Source organism: Lactuca virosa, chromosome 4 (genome assembly GCF_052849685.1).
Source record: "Lactuca virosa cultivar CGN04683 chromosome 4, Lactuca_virosa_CGN04683_v6, whole genome shotgun sequence".
Classification (NCBI taxonomy): Eukaryota; Viridiplantae; Streptophyta; class Magnoliopsida; order Asterales; family Asteraceae; genus Lactuca; species Lactuca virosa.
Window position 1 is genome coordinate 386,659,119 of NC_136429.1, and position 17,157 is coordinate 386,676,275.

Consider the following 17,157-nt stretch of genomic DNA (forward strand, 5'->3'; position numbering starts at 1 on the left):
GCCTTTTAAATGTTTTTAAATGCTTTTATGGGGGGGGGGAATACAAGTTGAATCAATCAAGTTATAGTATCAATCACATGTGATTTATAACTTGCAACCAAAAGGATTTTTATACTTTTAACTGCTTTACCAACAAAACTGCTTTAAGTGTTTATCAAACTCATTTTCATGTTAAATTGTTATAAAAATATTTCTAAACTCTTTTAAAATCCTTCTGTTCCCAAACCATATCTACACCAATATATTTATATAAGTAAGACTTGAAGGACTTAGGACTGATAGCTCACCTTACTTCCTGTTCTTGTTTGATTGTGGACTTAGGGTATATTGTTATCTGTCCGACTGTCTTTGAATTCTTAGTTATATGTTATATATATTCGTGTTGAATATTAAAGTCTTCACTTCAGTACAATACCTTTGTGTATCAAAGGCATGCAACCAACCTTACTATTTAACTATAATAGGTATAGTTAAGGATTACTACTCGTGTATACTATTACAATGGTACCTACCAGAGTCCGAACAGTTATGAGTTAATACATGTTAAACACTATAAAAAGAGAATAATATATACTATACAAGAGAACACTCTATACACTATACCAGAAAGTACATTATACATTATACAAAGAGAACATACTACAACAGAATGTGACATACTATCTCTCGATACGACACTTCACTGTGCTATCACCGTGTAACCAGAGTCTCCTGGAGGGAGAGCGGGCATTATGTGTATAGATCTATATGGGACAGACACTCCCACATCCCGACTGCTAGCCACAGTCCGAGCCGACTAGGCCCAGGGGTGACAAAATGTCACATTTCCACAGAAAACTTGGAGGGTCATCAGGGATTCGATCGTCAATCAGCATGGTTACATACAAGTTCACATTTTGACCTTTAATTAATACATTAAGAATTAAAGGCAAAACAGACTCCCCGAGGTGTATTGTACATTTAATACTACCTCGAGTCTGCATTTTCATTTCATTAGCTGGCAGTGATAATGCTGTGGTAAAACACTATTTTCCCAATTACTTTACATGAATGAAGTCTAAAACTATATTTTCCTAGTAATAGTTTCTCTGGGAAAACTTTTACATTTTCAAAGGATCAAACATACATACAACCGGGTCTTGGTAGAAGACCACTTTTACTGGAAAACATAGGGTTTTCCTAGGGAGCATACTATTTTCCAACATTGAGATCAATTATTATACTACATGGTTGTAATCATTTTTATACAAGCAATGACACTAAATACTCATGAACTCACCAGCTTTATGCAGATACTCGCTTTCAAAATAACTTGTATTCTCAGGTCATCAGTAGACAGGTGCAGATGCAGCTTTTGAGAAGATGGAGCACATACAAGACTCCTCTTTATTTTGATTATACTTTTGGTGTCTAACAAACTGTACAGAACACGCTTGTATTACAATTATTATATTAATGCAATGGATGTTGTTGCTTGTCTTTACTATTATGCATTGTTATGATACTGTACATGACGTCCTCCACCCCAGAACATATTTCGCCGTTCTCGGTTTTGGGGTGTGACAAGAACCAGGAATAGTGAACCAAGAAGTTAGCTTCTTTTGCAATTTTCATCATCATGATGGTGTTTCGGAACACGAGAAAAAGCTATTGAATCGAAAATGTAAAAAAAATATATCGCGTAGTGGGTGGTAGGTAGTGGGTGGTGACTATATGTATTTAATCACACATAAAAAATATGAAAAAAGGACAACTATTGATTATATGTATTTAATCACATATGATTATATTAATTTAATCATATGTGATTATATGTATTTAATCACATTTGATTTACATGGATAATAGTCATTTTCATTTTGATTTAATAAATTTTCTTATATATTTAACCAAATGTGATTATATGTATTTAATAACATATAAATAATGCGGACACATGACAACTATTGAACTGAGAATGCGAAAATGAATATTGTGTACATAAATCGTATGTGATTAAATACATATAATCACATGTGATTAAATACATGAGAATAACTATTGAATCGAGAAAATGTAAACGAATTTTGTCCATATAGATCATATGTGATTAGATTCATATAGCCACGTATGATTAAATACATAATAATTATTATTGAATCGAGGAGCGAACAACAGGAACAACAATGGAAGCGGTGTCATCATCGAACATGAATCCAGATGAGTGTTCCTCATCAGGATCAACATGGAATGCATCATAGTGGGGAGACTTTGGAGTGTGGTCCGAGATGATGTTGTCGTGGTCAGTCTCTCTAGATGCCAACTATAAGTCAACAACTTCATTAGATGGAGCAACGACTGGAAGATTGCTCTGGATTGCTCTATTCCTCATCGAAATAAGAGTAACTTCAACCTATAATCTGGTAAGCTCAGGATGCCTTGTATGCGCTCTGTCAACAAAATATGTCCATAGTGGATCATTAGAACCTGGTCGTCCTGTACCTTTACCAGGCATTAGACCAGTTGTGGCATCCGAGGTGGGAGGGACAACTCCCGCTTTGGAGTGCTTGGGATCCGAGACAGGGGTCTCAGATAGTGCTTATGTGAAAGAAGGGGGGATTTCCGAGATGACACGTGGGTTTGTTCCAAGGGATGCAAGGAACTATGTTTAATACTGGCATCAACTTGTTAGGAAGGTGAGGGTGGTTTATGAGGAGACTCTCCATGAGTGTGTGAAGTGTATTTTAAAGCTCCTAAGGGTACTTCAAAAGAGTGGGTAGGAGGGGTGAGCGGATGACCAGAGTCAGTCAGAATGTCTTTGACACATTCCTTTTGAGAGGAAGTGTCAAATTTGGTTCTCTTTCTGGCTTTAGGTTTTGAGGGAGAAGACTTCCTTTTAGTAGCTTTCTTCTTTTTGCCACCAGACAAGACTGGTTTGGCTACATCCGAGGTGGGCTCAACGGTGACCGGGGTAGAATGTGTAGGGTTATACACAATTGAGGTCGCCAAGTGATGTTTAAGATAAGGGGACTCGGATGGTAGAGTGGCCAACATATGTTGTGACAGTCTTCGTGTGGGACCAAAGGCAGATTGGTTCAGAAGTCTATAAGTTTTAAAAGCCTTAAATAAAAGAAATACCTTCTTCGGAAAAGTGTCGAGTGAGATGGGTTCCTTCCAGTCCTTGTAGAGTTGTTGAATGGTGAGTGCCTAGAACCTCGGACTCGGAATTTCCAACGGCTTTCTGGTGATAGAGAGCTTCCGAAAGTCCTACCATAAGACTTTTGTGATATCGACGGCATTTGAATTTCCAGAGTAGAGGCTGTAGACAACATAGAGCCAGTATTTACTTATAGTATCTGTACCGCTGTGATTGCCGGAGAGACCTTAAATGATGAGGTGCATTAGACCAGTCGATAACCCAGGAACCGCCGATTTCTTGAAAGTTTTGGCCTTGAATTTGCCTTCGTAGCCAATATCGTTAAGGAATGACTGAAATTCTTCAGGAGTGGGTTCTTGAACTTAAAAAACTTTAGGGTTTTCAGGCATACCAATTGCAGCAAGGAAGGCCTTCTTACGGACTGGAACAATGAGATCTCCAGAAATCACCGTTTCGAGCACGTCGTCTTTTAATTTTGACGCGTTTAAAAGTTGTATGAAGAAGTCGAAGAGGAAGGGGTGGATCAGGGATCTTTGTGAGAGGAACGGAGTTGGGGCGGTGAGCAATGAACTCGATCATGACCCAGAGGGACTCATCGTAGTCCATGGGATCCAACGAGAAAAGTTGTGTGGTATCCCTGAGAATGGATTAGGTCGATGAATTTGAAGCAGACCCCTTGGATGATTTCTTCTTAGGGGAGGTTTTCGTGATTTTGGGAGCAGACTGAGAGGACGTCATTGTTGCAGGTATGAGTGCTTGAAGAACACGATTTTGTAGAGAGAGAGTAAAAGGGACAATTTTTGAGAGCGTAAAGGGTAAAAGAAGGTTTAGAAGGTCTTTTATAGGTTCAGGAAAAGGTGGGTCGGGTAAGAAAAGTAATGATGCTCAACCAGGCCCGGATTTAGAAATGGATCACATTAAATGTGTTTCCATATTTGGGATGAATTGACCTGCAAGGACGAAAAGTAGCATTGACTGTTGTTGGGGTCAAAAATGACATCAACCAAGTCCTTGCACGATGGCCTGGAGTACCACAATCGAATGCCTGGTCCTGGAGGGCTGAATGTGCTATATAGGTAAGGTTGCGCCCTTTAGAACACCAATTGGTTTTAGATCCACCGGTAGCGCTGATGCTCAACCAGTGGTCTCAGAGCCAGTGGTGAGGGTTCGATTCTTTCAGTGAGCAATTTCTGAAGGGGGATTGTTGGGGTCAGAAATGGCATCGACCAAGTCCTCGCACGATGGCCTGGAGTGCCGCAATCGAATGCCTGGTCCTGGAGGGCTGAATGCACTATATGGGTAAGGTTGCACCCTTTCTAACACCAATTGGTTTTAGATCAACCAGTAGCGTTGATGCTAAACAACTATATGTGTAAAATGGAAACCGTCGTTTCATTGACATGATGTTTGCTTTTACAGAGACGTGTGCAAAAAAGTTGCATTTTCCAAGGATTGAAGAGAATCAACATTAAAAAAATAATTGTTTGGGTGATTAAGAAAATGTTTCAAAACTAATGACGAAATAAGCTTTTGAACTTCTTCTAAGTAAGAGATATTGGAGCAGATGAGTCTAAGATAAATTTGGAAAATGATCTCGGATCAGAAAGGGTCCGAGATGGATTTATGAAAGGATCTCGGAGCAGGAAAGATCCGAGATGGATTGTCATAAGATACTTCCAAGTTAAGAATGAAAATACTTAGTACATAATAAAGAGTACAAGATTGCACAGACTCGGACTAAATATTAGAGGTAGAAGAATGGAAGATCTTAGTGGACACTTGTTAAACAAATTTTGAGACTCTGAGACAAGAAGGATATGATCTCGGGTATAGAAGTGAGATGAAAATTCAATATTGTTTCGGACTTGAATTCCGAGATGATCTTCTTATCATATTTATGAAGTATGTTCAAGGAGTGATTTTAACAAAATACAAATGTAACTATATTGGTCATGAACATCAAGAAACAAGGTGAACTGTACAACTTAAAACTAGAAGAGGCGGTCAGAAGAAAAGTCGAGTAACACGATCCTAATTGATCTGAGAGGGGAACAGTTCCGAGATGACAAAGAATTTACTTTGGAAATATTTCACTTTCTCATGTTTCCATCATAGAGTGCAAACCTCTTCAAAGAACTGGGTATCAGGCATCATCATACCCATTTTGTTCAGAAAACCATTGGATTAGTTTCGTCTAATGTCTTAGTAAAGATATCAGCAATCTCATCGTCAGACGGAACAAAAATAAGTTCGATGTTACCATTTAAAACATGATCTTTAATGAGATGGTACCGTATATCGATGTGCTTCGTCATAGAGTGCTAAATTGGATTGTGCGAAATAGCAATGGCACTTTGAGAATCATAATACATTGGAATCTGTTGAAATCGGTAACCATAGTCCAAAAGCTGTGATTTCATCCAAAGAACTTGAGAGGTGCAACTAGCAGCAACAATGTATTCAGCTTCGGCTGTCGAAAGTGCAATGCAGTTTTATTTCTTAGATGACCAGCTGACTAGTCTTCCACCCAAAAATTGACAACCACCAGAGGTGCTTTTTCTGTCCAATTGAAGACCGCAAGAGTTTGCAGTAGAATACGCTTGTAGGATGAAACTCTCATTTGTTGGGTACCAGATTCCGAGACTCTTGGTACCTTTGAGTAATTAGAATATTTTCTTAACCGTCAATAGATGAGATATCTTTGAAATGACTTGAAATCTGACACATAAACATGTAGCAAACATGGTGTCCGGTCGACTTGTTTTTAGGTAAAGTAGAGATCCAATCATTCCTCTGTATTTCTTTTCATCAATAGCAACACCTGATGGGTCCGAGAAGATTTTGTGTCCAAAACCCATGGGTACCTTGGCAGAGGCACATGTGTCCATTGAGTTGTTCTTGAGAAGCTCTGAGATGTACTTTTCTTGGTGAATGAATATTCCTCTGTTGGTTTGCATTACTTGAGAACCAAGGCAAAAGCTTATTTCACCATTCATACTCATTTGGAATCAATTGATCATTAACTTAGCAAAGTCAACAACCATTGATGGATCCATGGATCCAAAAATGATATCATCAACGTATATTTGGACAAGCATGAGATGTTTTCCATTTGACCTTCCAAACAAGGTGGGATTGAGAATACCTCTTTGAAAACCAGAACGCTTAAGGAAGTCGGTGAGAGTCTCGTACCAAGTGCGAGGAGCTTGCTTGAGGCTATAAACAACTTTTTGGAGTTTATAGAAGTATTTAGGATATGAGTGATTGACAAAACCGGGAGGCTGTTGGAGATACAATTCAGTGTCTAGTTCACCATTAAAAAAGGCACTTTTGACGTCCATTTGGTAAACTTTAAAGCCATTGTGAGCTGCATAGGCAAGAAAGATTGTGATAGCTTCAAGACGGGCTATAGGTGAAAAGGTCTCATCATAGTCAAGCCCTTCGATCTCTGTGAATCCTTTAGCTACCAGTCTTGCCTTGTTTCGAATGATAACTTCAGCGTCGTCTACCTTGTTTCGGAACACCCATCTCGTACCAACAATGGGATGATCCTGAGGGGGAGGAACGAGAGTCCACACTTCATTTTGATCAAATTCTGCCAACTCTTCCTGCATGGCTGTAATCCAGTCTACATGTTCTAATGCTTCCTTGATAAATTTATGTTCAACCATTGAGATAAATGTTGAGAAATGGCGTTTGTTTTGAATATTTGAGGTAGAATAAGTTTGAACACCAGCGTTTAGATTTCCAATAACTTGGTTCTGAGGATGATATTTGGTCCAGACGTGTAGTCTCGGATGCTCATGTGCAGCAGAAGATCCGACATCAACAATGGGGTTATGTTGCTCCCCCTGAATAATTTGAGCTTGCGGATGATGCTCCCCCTGAACTTTGGAACCAGACACATTTACGTCGTCATCAGGTGGAAAATCAAAAAAATTTGCATTATCTTCATTGTTGATCGGAGTGGAATTAAATTCAACAAATTGATCCGCTGCATCTTGGAATCCATCCACATTTGATTCAAGGGAAGGTTGACCATTTTCCCCCTCAACCTAAGAAGGTTGAAACAGTTAAAAATCAAATAGAGGAAAACTAGGTGTCAGACATCCTGAAACATTTTGTAGAACAGGAGCTTCAGTTGATGAGGTTTGTCTTGTTCGAGATTCCGAATCAAGAGCTGTTTCTGAGGGTCCAAACAGGGTTTCAAAGTCAACTTCATAAATTGTTTGCTGGTTCGGACATGTTGGGTTTGGAGCAACGGACTCCATGGTGTGGGTGGTAACATGGGTTGGGCCAGAATTCCAAACATAGATGTCATCAAAGGTGACATCAAAGCTTTCTTCAAGAACACGAGTTCGACGATTCAAAACCAGGTAAGCTTTTGGTTTGGCTGAGTATAAAAGCAAGATTACTTCATCAGGTTTGGGTTGAAACTTTGAACGCTGATCACGATTGTTTTTGATGAAGCATCTACATCCGAAAACATGGAGAAAAGAGATACTCGGCTTACAACCGTTCATGGCTTCGTACAGTGTCATATTGAGGTGTCGATTGATGATACTTCGATTCTAAGTGAAGCATGCTGTTGACACGGCTTCGGCCCAGAGATAGAGTGGAAGATTTGCAAAGTTAAGCATGCATCAAGCATCTTCAACTACTGTTCTGTTGTGTCTTTCGACTACACCGTTTTGTTGTGGAGTGTAGGGATCTGAGAAGTTGTGATCAATACCTTTGTCGGTGAGGAATATCTCAATTGTGGCATTGGTAAATTCCAAACCATTATCACTTCGGATTCGTCGCACATGCAGTTTGACGAGAACTTCAATTCATTTGATAAAGGTGATAAGTTATGAGGCAGTTTCTGACTTGTGCCGAAGGAAGAAGACCCAGGTGAACCTTGAAAAATCATCTACAATCACACGAATTTATTTCTTCTTATGCAAACTCTCTACAGTGGAGGGTCCACACATATCTATATGAAGCAGTTCTAATGGTTCCAAGATTGATTTTTCAGTGATGATAGGATGACCTTTCTTCGATTGCTTCCTACATTCACAGGCAACACATATATGGTCGTTTTCGAACTTAAGGAGAGGCAAACCTCTGACAATTTCACCGAAGACAAGATCGTTCGTATATCAAAAATTTAGGTGAGCAAGCCTTCAATGCCACATACAACTGACATCAGGAACCGCCTTTGAGAGTAGACATAGATGAGGCTTGCCAATGATCATGTTGATGTCAAGAGGGTACATGTTCTTGTTGCGATTATACTTGATCAGACATTCTTTCCAGTCTTCAGACATGACATAACTGTGTTTCTTGCAGAATTTAACACGTCGATTTGCATCAGTAAGTTGAGCCACACTGATTAGATTATCCTTTAGATCAGCTACATATGCCACGTTTGATACATAGACGTTTCCATTGGTGAGGATTCCATAACCTCGAATTTGAGAGTTGGAGTTCTTGCCATACGTCACATAGCTAACATTTGGTAAAAGTTTTAGATCTCGCAGAAAGTCATTCTACCCCTTCATGTGCATGGAACAAGAACTATCAATATACCATGTTGTATCTTGTTCCAAAGCACAAAGTGTCTGCAAGGATTAGTGAAGTTTGGAGTTTTTGGGCTCCGAGTTAGGTTTTGGGACTTGGGCACGAGCTTTGGACTTTGGTAGTGACTTTTGAGCAACAGGCATCTCAGAATGCTTGTTCCGATGTTTTTGAAGGTATCACAACGTTACTTGAAGTTGCAAAATCTTTTTCGACACTTTTGACTCGCCATTCAATATTTTTTTGAATTTTTTGAAAAAGTCTGAGTGACAGTGTGTTTAACCGAACTATCTTTGTTTATTGGTTTTGATGGTGTACATGGTTTTGAAAGATGTTGAGGTTTAAAAATTGTACAAATAGATTTAGCAATGAAAACAGAGGAAACAGTCCGATGAGTGTTATTTCTTGTAGGACAAGTATCTAGAATCATTTTTGGAATGTGATTGACAGCTTTGTTTTGAACAACAAGACTAGGAAGGGTTGATGGTCTTTTGAGGATTTTAACAGGCACATTTGTTTTAAGGTTCCTAGGTTCCAAGCTCACATTTCGAGATGCTTTCTTCTAAGAGTTCTCAATGAATCTGGAATTCTGTCTAGACCTAATTTCCTTTTTGAGAAAATTTTTGGCTTTTACCATGGGATCAACGAAATTTTTTCTATTTAATGAAGGTTTCTTCCTAGAGTCAGATGTTGACTTGGAATTTTGGCCAATGGACGGGTTGTTAAAGTTGGGTTTGATTGGCACTAAGGTGGTTTTGGAAATCACTTGAGAGTACATAACACATGAATCAGATGAATTATCACTTATGGTTTCTACATCAACGTCATCATCTAAGGATGCCCAAACAAAGTTTGACTTTTCAGAGTCAGGTCTAGTTGTCTCTAGAATAATTTCCTCAACAAGACAATTGTTAGGAGGAATGTGGTTCGGAATACGAACTACAATGTTGGACATGCTGGGAGGAAATTCTGAGGTGTGATTCAGGTCCAGGGGTATCAGAGGCGGAAGAGACGTAGAATCAGGACACTTGACAACTATTTGTTGGAACTCAGGAATCAGAGAAGAAACACTGTCCATGGTCTCATCAAGGGGTAACAATGGTGATACAGGGGTATCTAAATGTTTGTGGTTCGGAATGTTTCCCATAAAAGTTAGATTCTATAACTCCTTCAAGGGACGAGCAATAGGTTTTGGAAACTCGCTTCCGAGACCAGGTGCTTTAGACCAAGGATGACGAAAATTATGAGTCATCCTTTTGTTTGCTTCAAGAATGTCTATGGAATTATGTAAAGTGTTAAATCATAAAAAGTGACCCTTTTGAACTTCAGCTACCGCAACCTCTTCAGCTACCGCAGCCATCCAGCACCCGCAGTCAAGCTCCTTCATCAGCAACCGAATCCGGAGTCTACCTACCGCAGTCACTTAACTAGATTACTTTACTTGTCTTTATTATGATACTCTTTATTGTCCAGTATGCCTTGCATGGATACTCTTAGAGATGTAATCTAGTGTACTTCTTGAGTCTCTATAAATAGAGCTCATTCTCTTGTATCTAAGATGGATAACTTACGCATCTATCTATTCTGAATACACTTCTCAAGTTATTCTTTCTATCTCTCTATCTTACTACGCACCACTTCTTATTCCCAAATATTACTAGAATACAACTGATTATAACCTCTCTTCTGAGCAAGTCTTTCGTGACTTAATCACTAAGTTTGATCTTCCTTATTAACTCGGTTTGAATGCATTCCTTGTTATGAATCAACTTATGTGTATACTTGATATAACAATTGTTGTCATTTCTATTTCTTTAATTTCCGCAACTAACTCTCTAACTATCTAATTCTAACTTATTAATATTATTGTTGAGCTTTTAGATCCTTCGAGATTAACTATTCCGCAATACACTTGTTCTAACGTTTGTTCAAGTGTGTCTCTAAGTTTTTCTCTCAACATAAAGCATCTATTTTTGCATTGAGACGTTTGTATGAGAATTCAAAACATTTCTTTCCGAATAAGAGATTTTACATTTGTCTATAAGAATGATACATTCATCTTTTGACATTACAAGTTCACGTTCTAAAGACTATATTTTAAGCTTCTTATCCTAGAAACGTAATCTAAGACGACGTAATCTAAGACGACTTAATTCGCTCTCTCAACAATTGGTATCAGAGCTATAGTGGTTGCTTTTTGAAAACGGAACTCTGATTTTCAAAAGGCCTTCTATACCACTGAAGCTCATTTCTTAAAAAAAAAACTTCAAAAATGGCACAATCGTTATCTCTGAATGTTTCCAACAGTGTTGGTGGTTCTAACCGAGCCCCAATACTGGTAGCAAATGAATATCATCACTGGTCACAAAGAATGGAAAGATACTTAAGGAGACTTGGTAGAGATGTCTGGCGATCCGTAGAAGAAGGACCACATGTCCCAGTCCTTACACCAGTCTAGACTGACGACGCTACAACCAGACTAGGAGGAGGTCAACCAGTCATGAACCGTCCCACCAAGGATGATCTCGATAAAATGGAAAATGATGCTGTTGCTTTTTATGAAATCTCCGGTGGAGTTGCTCCTGACAGCTTCGATATTATCATAAATTGCAAATAAGCAAAAGAGATCTGGGAAGTTCTCAAGAATTTGTACGAAGGCTCAGAACAAGCACAAGACAAGAAACTTACTACCGCACTCAATGAGTTCAACAACTTCAAAGCTCATACTGGCGAAAGTTTGGAAGACTCCTTCAAAAGGTTCAACCTGATAGTCACCAAGTTATCCAATGCAGGCACCATCCACAGTAACCATGAAACAAATCTTCAGTTTCTTAATGGTTTGGGAAGACATTGGACTATGGCTCAGATGATAGTCCAGGGCGATAGAAAGATTCACTCTTTGTCACTCTACAAGCTCTATGGAGAGCTGCAAGCACAAGAATCCACCGTACTCAAAGACTGTGCTGACTTCGGAGGACCACTTTCTCTCAGAGCACAAGCCCCACCGCAGTCACTCTACTCTCCCTCGTATGACACTCCACCGCAGTCATACGAAGCTGACTCAGAGTATGATGATGAAGAAGAATTTCAGAAGGCTATTGCTCTGGTTAGTCAACAGTTCAACCGTCTACCACCTCCTTCCTTCCGCAAGAATCAACAGTTCAACTAACCTCCATTCAACCGTAACTTCGGTTCCCAGAATAACCATTCTCGATATTCCAAAAGTTCTCATCCACCACCGCAATCTCAAATTAATCAACCAAAGGAGGTACCGCAGTCTCCTCAAACCACTGACTCCGGTACCCCCTCAGAAGACAAGACTGATGTTGTAATTTGTTACAAATGCAACAAAGAGAATCATTTTGCAAGAGATTGTAAGGCCAATGTAGTATAAGACAGAGCATTCTACCTTAGAATGGCTCAAGAGTTGAAAGATAAGGAAAAGGCAAGGGCATACGTATCCCATGTCAAAAGAGACCATCAAGTTTGGGCATCCGGAGACGAAGATGAAGCCATCAGCAGTGTCAAAGGAAAAGGGAAAATCTGCATGGTGGCAACTGCGGATGATGATGGGTCTACAGAGCTGGAAAAGAACTACTGCTACATGGCAAAGGATGGAACTCTAAGCATCGTCGAACAGGTAAAACTTATGATCCAAACTCTAAACTATAGCATGCATGGCTGTCAGCCCTACATAGATGATCTTAATGACACTTGTGCTGCCGTGCTTACAGACTATAACAAAGCCTTAGATGAGAAGAACATTGTGTCCCAAGAGATGTTCCACGTGAGAGGACGACTGGATAACAAAAGACTCAAAATGGCTATGTTAGAGAAGGACCTAGAGTTAGAAAAAGATGCAAGAATGTTGAGTGAAACCCAATTAGAGATAGCTTTGAACCAGAGAGATTTAGCTCAGAGTGAAATTGTACGCTTAAATCTCTTAATTGAAAAATTGTTTAATGAAAGTGAAGCTATTGAAAATCTGGTAAACAATGGAATCGTGGACAATACATACAATTAGGGTTGGTCGAATGGATATCCTACCACAATGGATTCCTCACCCCGGTTCAATAAAGACAGACTGTATGTCCCTCCAGACCGAGAATTTCATTTCCTAGTCAATGAGAAGACTTTTCCTGAAGACATCAAAACTCACTTCGGTAGACTACATAGTCTAAGCAATAATTGTGTCATTGAGGAAATTGTGCCTGAGGTTTCGGGTCACACATGTGATAAAATTCCTATCTGTGGCACCATTTACCCAAATTCTCAAACCTCATCCGTGGTTGATGAAGAAATTGTCATTGAGGGCCCCGAAGTCTAGAAAGACTTTCCATCTCTGTCCTCAGACCGCAGTGTCTCACATTGTAGTCAAAAGTCCCACAAATGTCCCACTAAAGTCCCAACTAAGACTTACTCTGCAGTAGTCAAATCTTCACTACCGCAGTCCTCAGTAAAAGAAACCGTGACCCTTCGGACGATTCATCATGAATTACCTATAGAGAACTTTGAAGTGGGTCAATGCTCACAAACCCCACAATCTTCAAGTTCGGATGACTCAAGCCCACGTTTTCAAAATCATTCTAAAAATTCCAAGAAACCGCAGTTGAACAACAATGACTGCGGTTCACCAAAATCTTTGGCAAAAAAGGCCTTCAAAGAAGAAATCAGATCTCGAGGCACAACTAGACAAACTTTTTCGAAAAACAAGAAACATGTCAGATTTCCAAAGTCCAAGAGTCCAGAAAAATTTGTTTTCTCACACTACTTTTCAAAAAACTCTCCTTTCAAGAAAACAAACAAAAAGGAAAGTCCAGCTTCGAAAGTCATTCCTACTTCTTCTGACACAACCCAAAAGGGTGTTCAGTCTTTTCAAAACAATGGTTTTCAGGTCTACTCCTCAAATGATCCTAAATGGAAAGGTATTTTACCCACTCCAACACTTTTAAAGTCACGTCAAAATTTCAACAAATGGAAGGGTATCCTACCAAATCCACCAAAAAGGACTCAAAGATTTGCACGTGCTAAACCTTGTTCAAAACAAACTTTTCAGAAACCAAACAACACTCATGTCAGATCTTTTCAACCGCGGACCGGTAACAAGTCCAATTCATCCTATGGACCGCTGACCAAGCATAATGTCATATCCAATGACAAAAAATCCTTTTGCAAATGTTAGTGTAGTTGCCAAAAAGATTCATCCTATGTCAAATCTAGTCAGAGTCAGAAACGTAGCACTTTTTCAAAAACTCACAACACTCCAAATCTGCACAAACACCCAGGACTAGGAATAAAAGTTGACAAGAGACCCGTCCCTGCAACCTCGGTCCATGCATCTTTCAAAAATTCACCAATTGCCCCAGGCTCCAAACTAGTTTGGATGCCTAAACTAACCGTGTAATTCTCAGGCTTTGTGCAAGGAGGAACAAGAAGAAGAATGGTTAATTGACAGTGCCTGCTCCTTGCACATGACCGGAAGGTTAGAATACCTTCGGGATTTCAGGCCAATATGCAATGGTGGAAATGTTACATTCGGCAACAATGCGAATGGAATCATACGAGGTTACGGTGTTCTCACTACGGGGAACTTTTCTATTCAGAAGGTTGCTTATGTAGAAAGCCTTAAACACAATCTCATCAGTGTTGGCCAACTATGTAAAGCAGGACATCAGGTTGAATTTGATGATCAATTTTGCTACGTAATGACAAGTGATAGGAACACGTGTCTGATCAAATCCCGATACGAAGGTACCTTGTATCCTTTCGATGTATCTCTCATCATTAGTAGATCGCAGTTGTGCTTCCTATCCAAAGCCGTATCCGAAGTCAGCTGGCTATGGAACCGCAAGCTAGCTCATCTCAACTTCAGGTACATCAACAACTTGGTCACAGGAGAACTAGTCAGAGGTCTCCCTATTCTCAAATTCAGCAACGATACTCTCTGTCCGGCTTATGAATGTGGTAAACAGTCCAAAGCAAGTCACCTTCTGGTAATGGATTCTTCAATTTCTGAACCACTGGAGCTATTGCACATTGATCTCTGCGGTCCATCAACCGTAGCCAGTCTCCATCACAAGAAGTACATATTGGTTATAGTAGATGAATTTACACGCTTCACATAGGTCTTCTTCCTCAGACTCAAATCAGAAACACCGCAGATTTTCATCAACTTCATCAAAGAGATCGAACTTCAGATCAAGCTTCCAGTAAGACGTATCCGCAGTGATAATGGAACCGAGTTCACTAATCATCTTCTCAACAGTTTCTTGGTGTCCAAGGGCATCTCTCATAACTTCTCAGCTCCCTACACACCGTAACAAAATGTAGTAGTAGAAAGAAGGAACCCCACACTAGTAGAAGCAGCCAAATCCATGCTCAACTTCGCACACCTTCCTCTCTACTTCTGGGCTGAAGCTGTAGCAACCACATTCTTTGTTCAAAACCGAAGCATTGTGTGCAAACGCCTCAACAAAACACCATATGAGGGCCTTAACAACCGCAAGCCAAATGTACGCTTCTTTCATATCTTTGGGTGTAGATGTTTCGTGAACAACAACCGAGATCAGCTTAAAAAGTTTGCACCGAAGTCTGATGAAGGCATCTTCCTTGGTTATTCCACTAACAAGGTTGCTTATCGAGTGCTCATCAGACGAACAAGGCAGATCATTGAAAGCTTCGATGTGAAATTTGATGATTCTCACATCTGAAACGCCCCTCCATCCACTGAAACCACCGCAATCATGGAAAGCGATATTCCTGCCTCTTCAGGTCCTTTAAATCTAGTTGAAGTAAATTATGACGATCTTTTCGATCCTGTTGAAACGGCAAAACTATCCGAAGTTCTTGTGTCACCCACAGCTCAACAACAACACGCTGATGTTTCTGGACCATCTCTATCTGAAGTCGCTTCTCTCAACACTTCCACCTCTTCGGTTGAGGGGGAAAGCTCTACTCCGGATCTAGCAACAACCGTCGAGGTTCCAGTACTTGATATTGCTCAAGTTCCTATCCAGAGAGAATCATTACCATCAAACGTATCTTCAGATTCGGATGATGAACTCATAGAGAACATTGACATGAGAACCGATCCAAGGATTATCACTCTCCCATCCGCAGTCCAGGAGGAACCTTCTCAGGTTCCAGAGGAACTCCCATCAGCAGTCCAGGGGAACCTCTCCCAACTGTTCAAGAAAACTCCATTCTCGTTCCAAACCAAGATGACTCGGCAGGATGTTCTCAAGTCCAGGGGGAACTTCCATCTCCAACCGCAGACTCTCCTGATATTCAAGATATTCCCTCTACCGCAGCTGCTGATCATCTGTAGCCCCGTCTGCACGTATGGACGAAGGACCACCCACCATGTCAAATCATTGGCAACCCATCCGCAGGTATCCAGACTCGATCTTCCAAGGACCTATCTGATCACTGCCACTACGCAACATTTATGTCCTCGGTAGAGCCCAGAACGATCGAAGAAGCATTGCTTGAACCTGACTGGATAGCTGCAATGCAAGAAGAGCTAGAAGAATTTCAAAGAAACAAAGTTTGGGAGCTCGTTCCGAAGCCACGTGGTCACTCTATTGTTGGCACTAGATGGGTGTTCAAAAACAAGCTGGATGAATCTAATGCGGTAGTCAGAAACAAGGCAAGACTAGTTGCAAAGGGGTATAGTCAACTTGAAGGCATAGACTACGATGAAACGTATGCTCCGGTAGCACGCATGGAAGCTATCCGGATCTTCCTAGCATACGCAGCCCACAAGAATATCAAGGTACACCAAATGGACGTTAAGAGTGCATTTCTCAATGGGGAATTAAAAGAAGAGGTTTATCTTCAGCAACCTCCAGGTTTTGAAAATGTTGAATTCCCAGACCACTGCTACAAGCTTGAAAAAGCAGTCTATGGTTTGAAGCAAGCCCCAAGAGCATGGTATGAGACTCTTTCTGAATTCCTTGTCTCATCCGGGTACAAGAGAGGATTGATTGACGCCACGTTATTTAGAAAAGCAAATGGTAACCACCTTATGCTTGTATAAATATATGTGGATGATTTCATCTTCGGATCGACTGATCAAGGAATGGTGGATGAATTTGCTAAGCTCATGACCAACAAGTTCAAAATGAGCATGAATAGAGAGATTAACTTCTTTCTAGGACTTCAAGTGAAACAAGTTCCGCAAGGGATATTCATTCATCAAGAGAAATACACCACTGAACTGTTAAAGAAATATTCTATGGACAACTGTTCTTCGGCTAAGGTCCCCATGGCCTTCGGTTATAAGATATCTGCTGATCCCTCAGGTGAATCTGTGGCTCACAAGACTTATAGAGGTATCATAGGCTCTTTGTTGTACCTCACCGCAAGCTAGCCAGACATTGTCTTTGCAACTGGTGTATGTGCAAGGTATCAGGCTGACCCAAAAGTGTCACATATGACCGCAGCGAAACAGATACTACGGT

The 17,157-nt window shown here is 40.3% G+C and overlaps 1 protein-coding gene across 1 annotated transcript; it reads right to left on the reverse strand.

Annotated features, from left to right (window-relative positions):
• Nucleotides 1–5,799: 5,799 nt before the first annotated feature.
• Nucleotides 5,800–7,677, reverse strand: LOC145106384 (uncharacterized). The gene is made up of 3 exons (XM_079043380.1): nucleotides 7,255–7,677; nucleotides 6,282–7,191; nucleotides 5,800–6,095 (listed from the first exon to the last, which is right to left on the reverse strand). Exons 1-3 carry the CDS (start codon nucleotides 7,675–7,677, stop codon nucleotides 5,800–5,802), a joined length of 1,629 nt encoding a protein of 542 aa, XP_078899506.1.
• Between the last annotated feature and the right edge of the window lie 9,480 nt (nucleotides 7,678–17,157).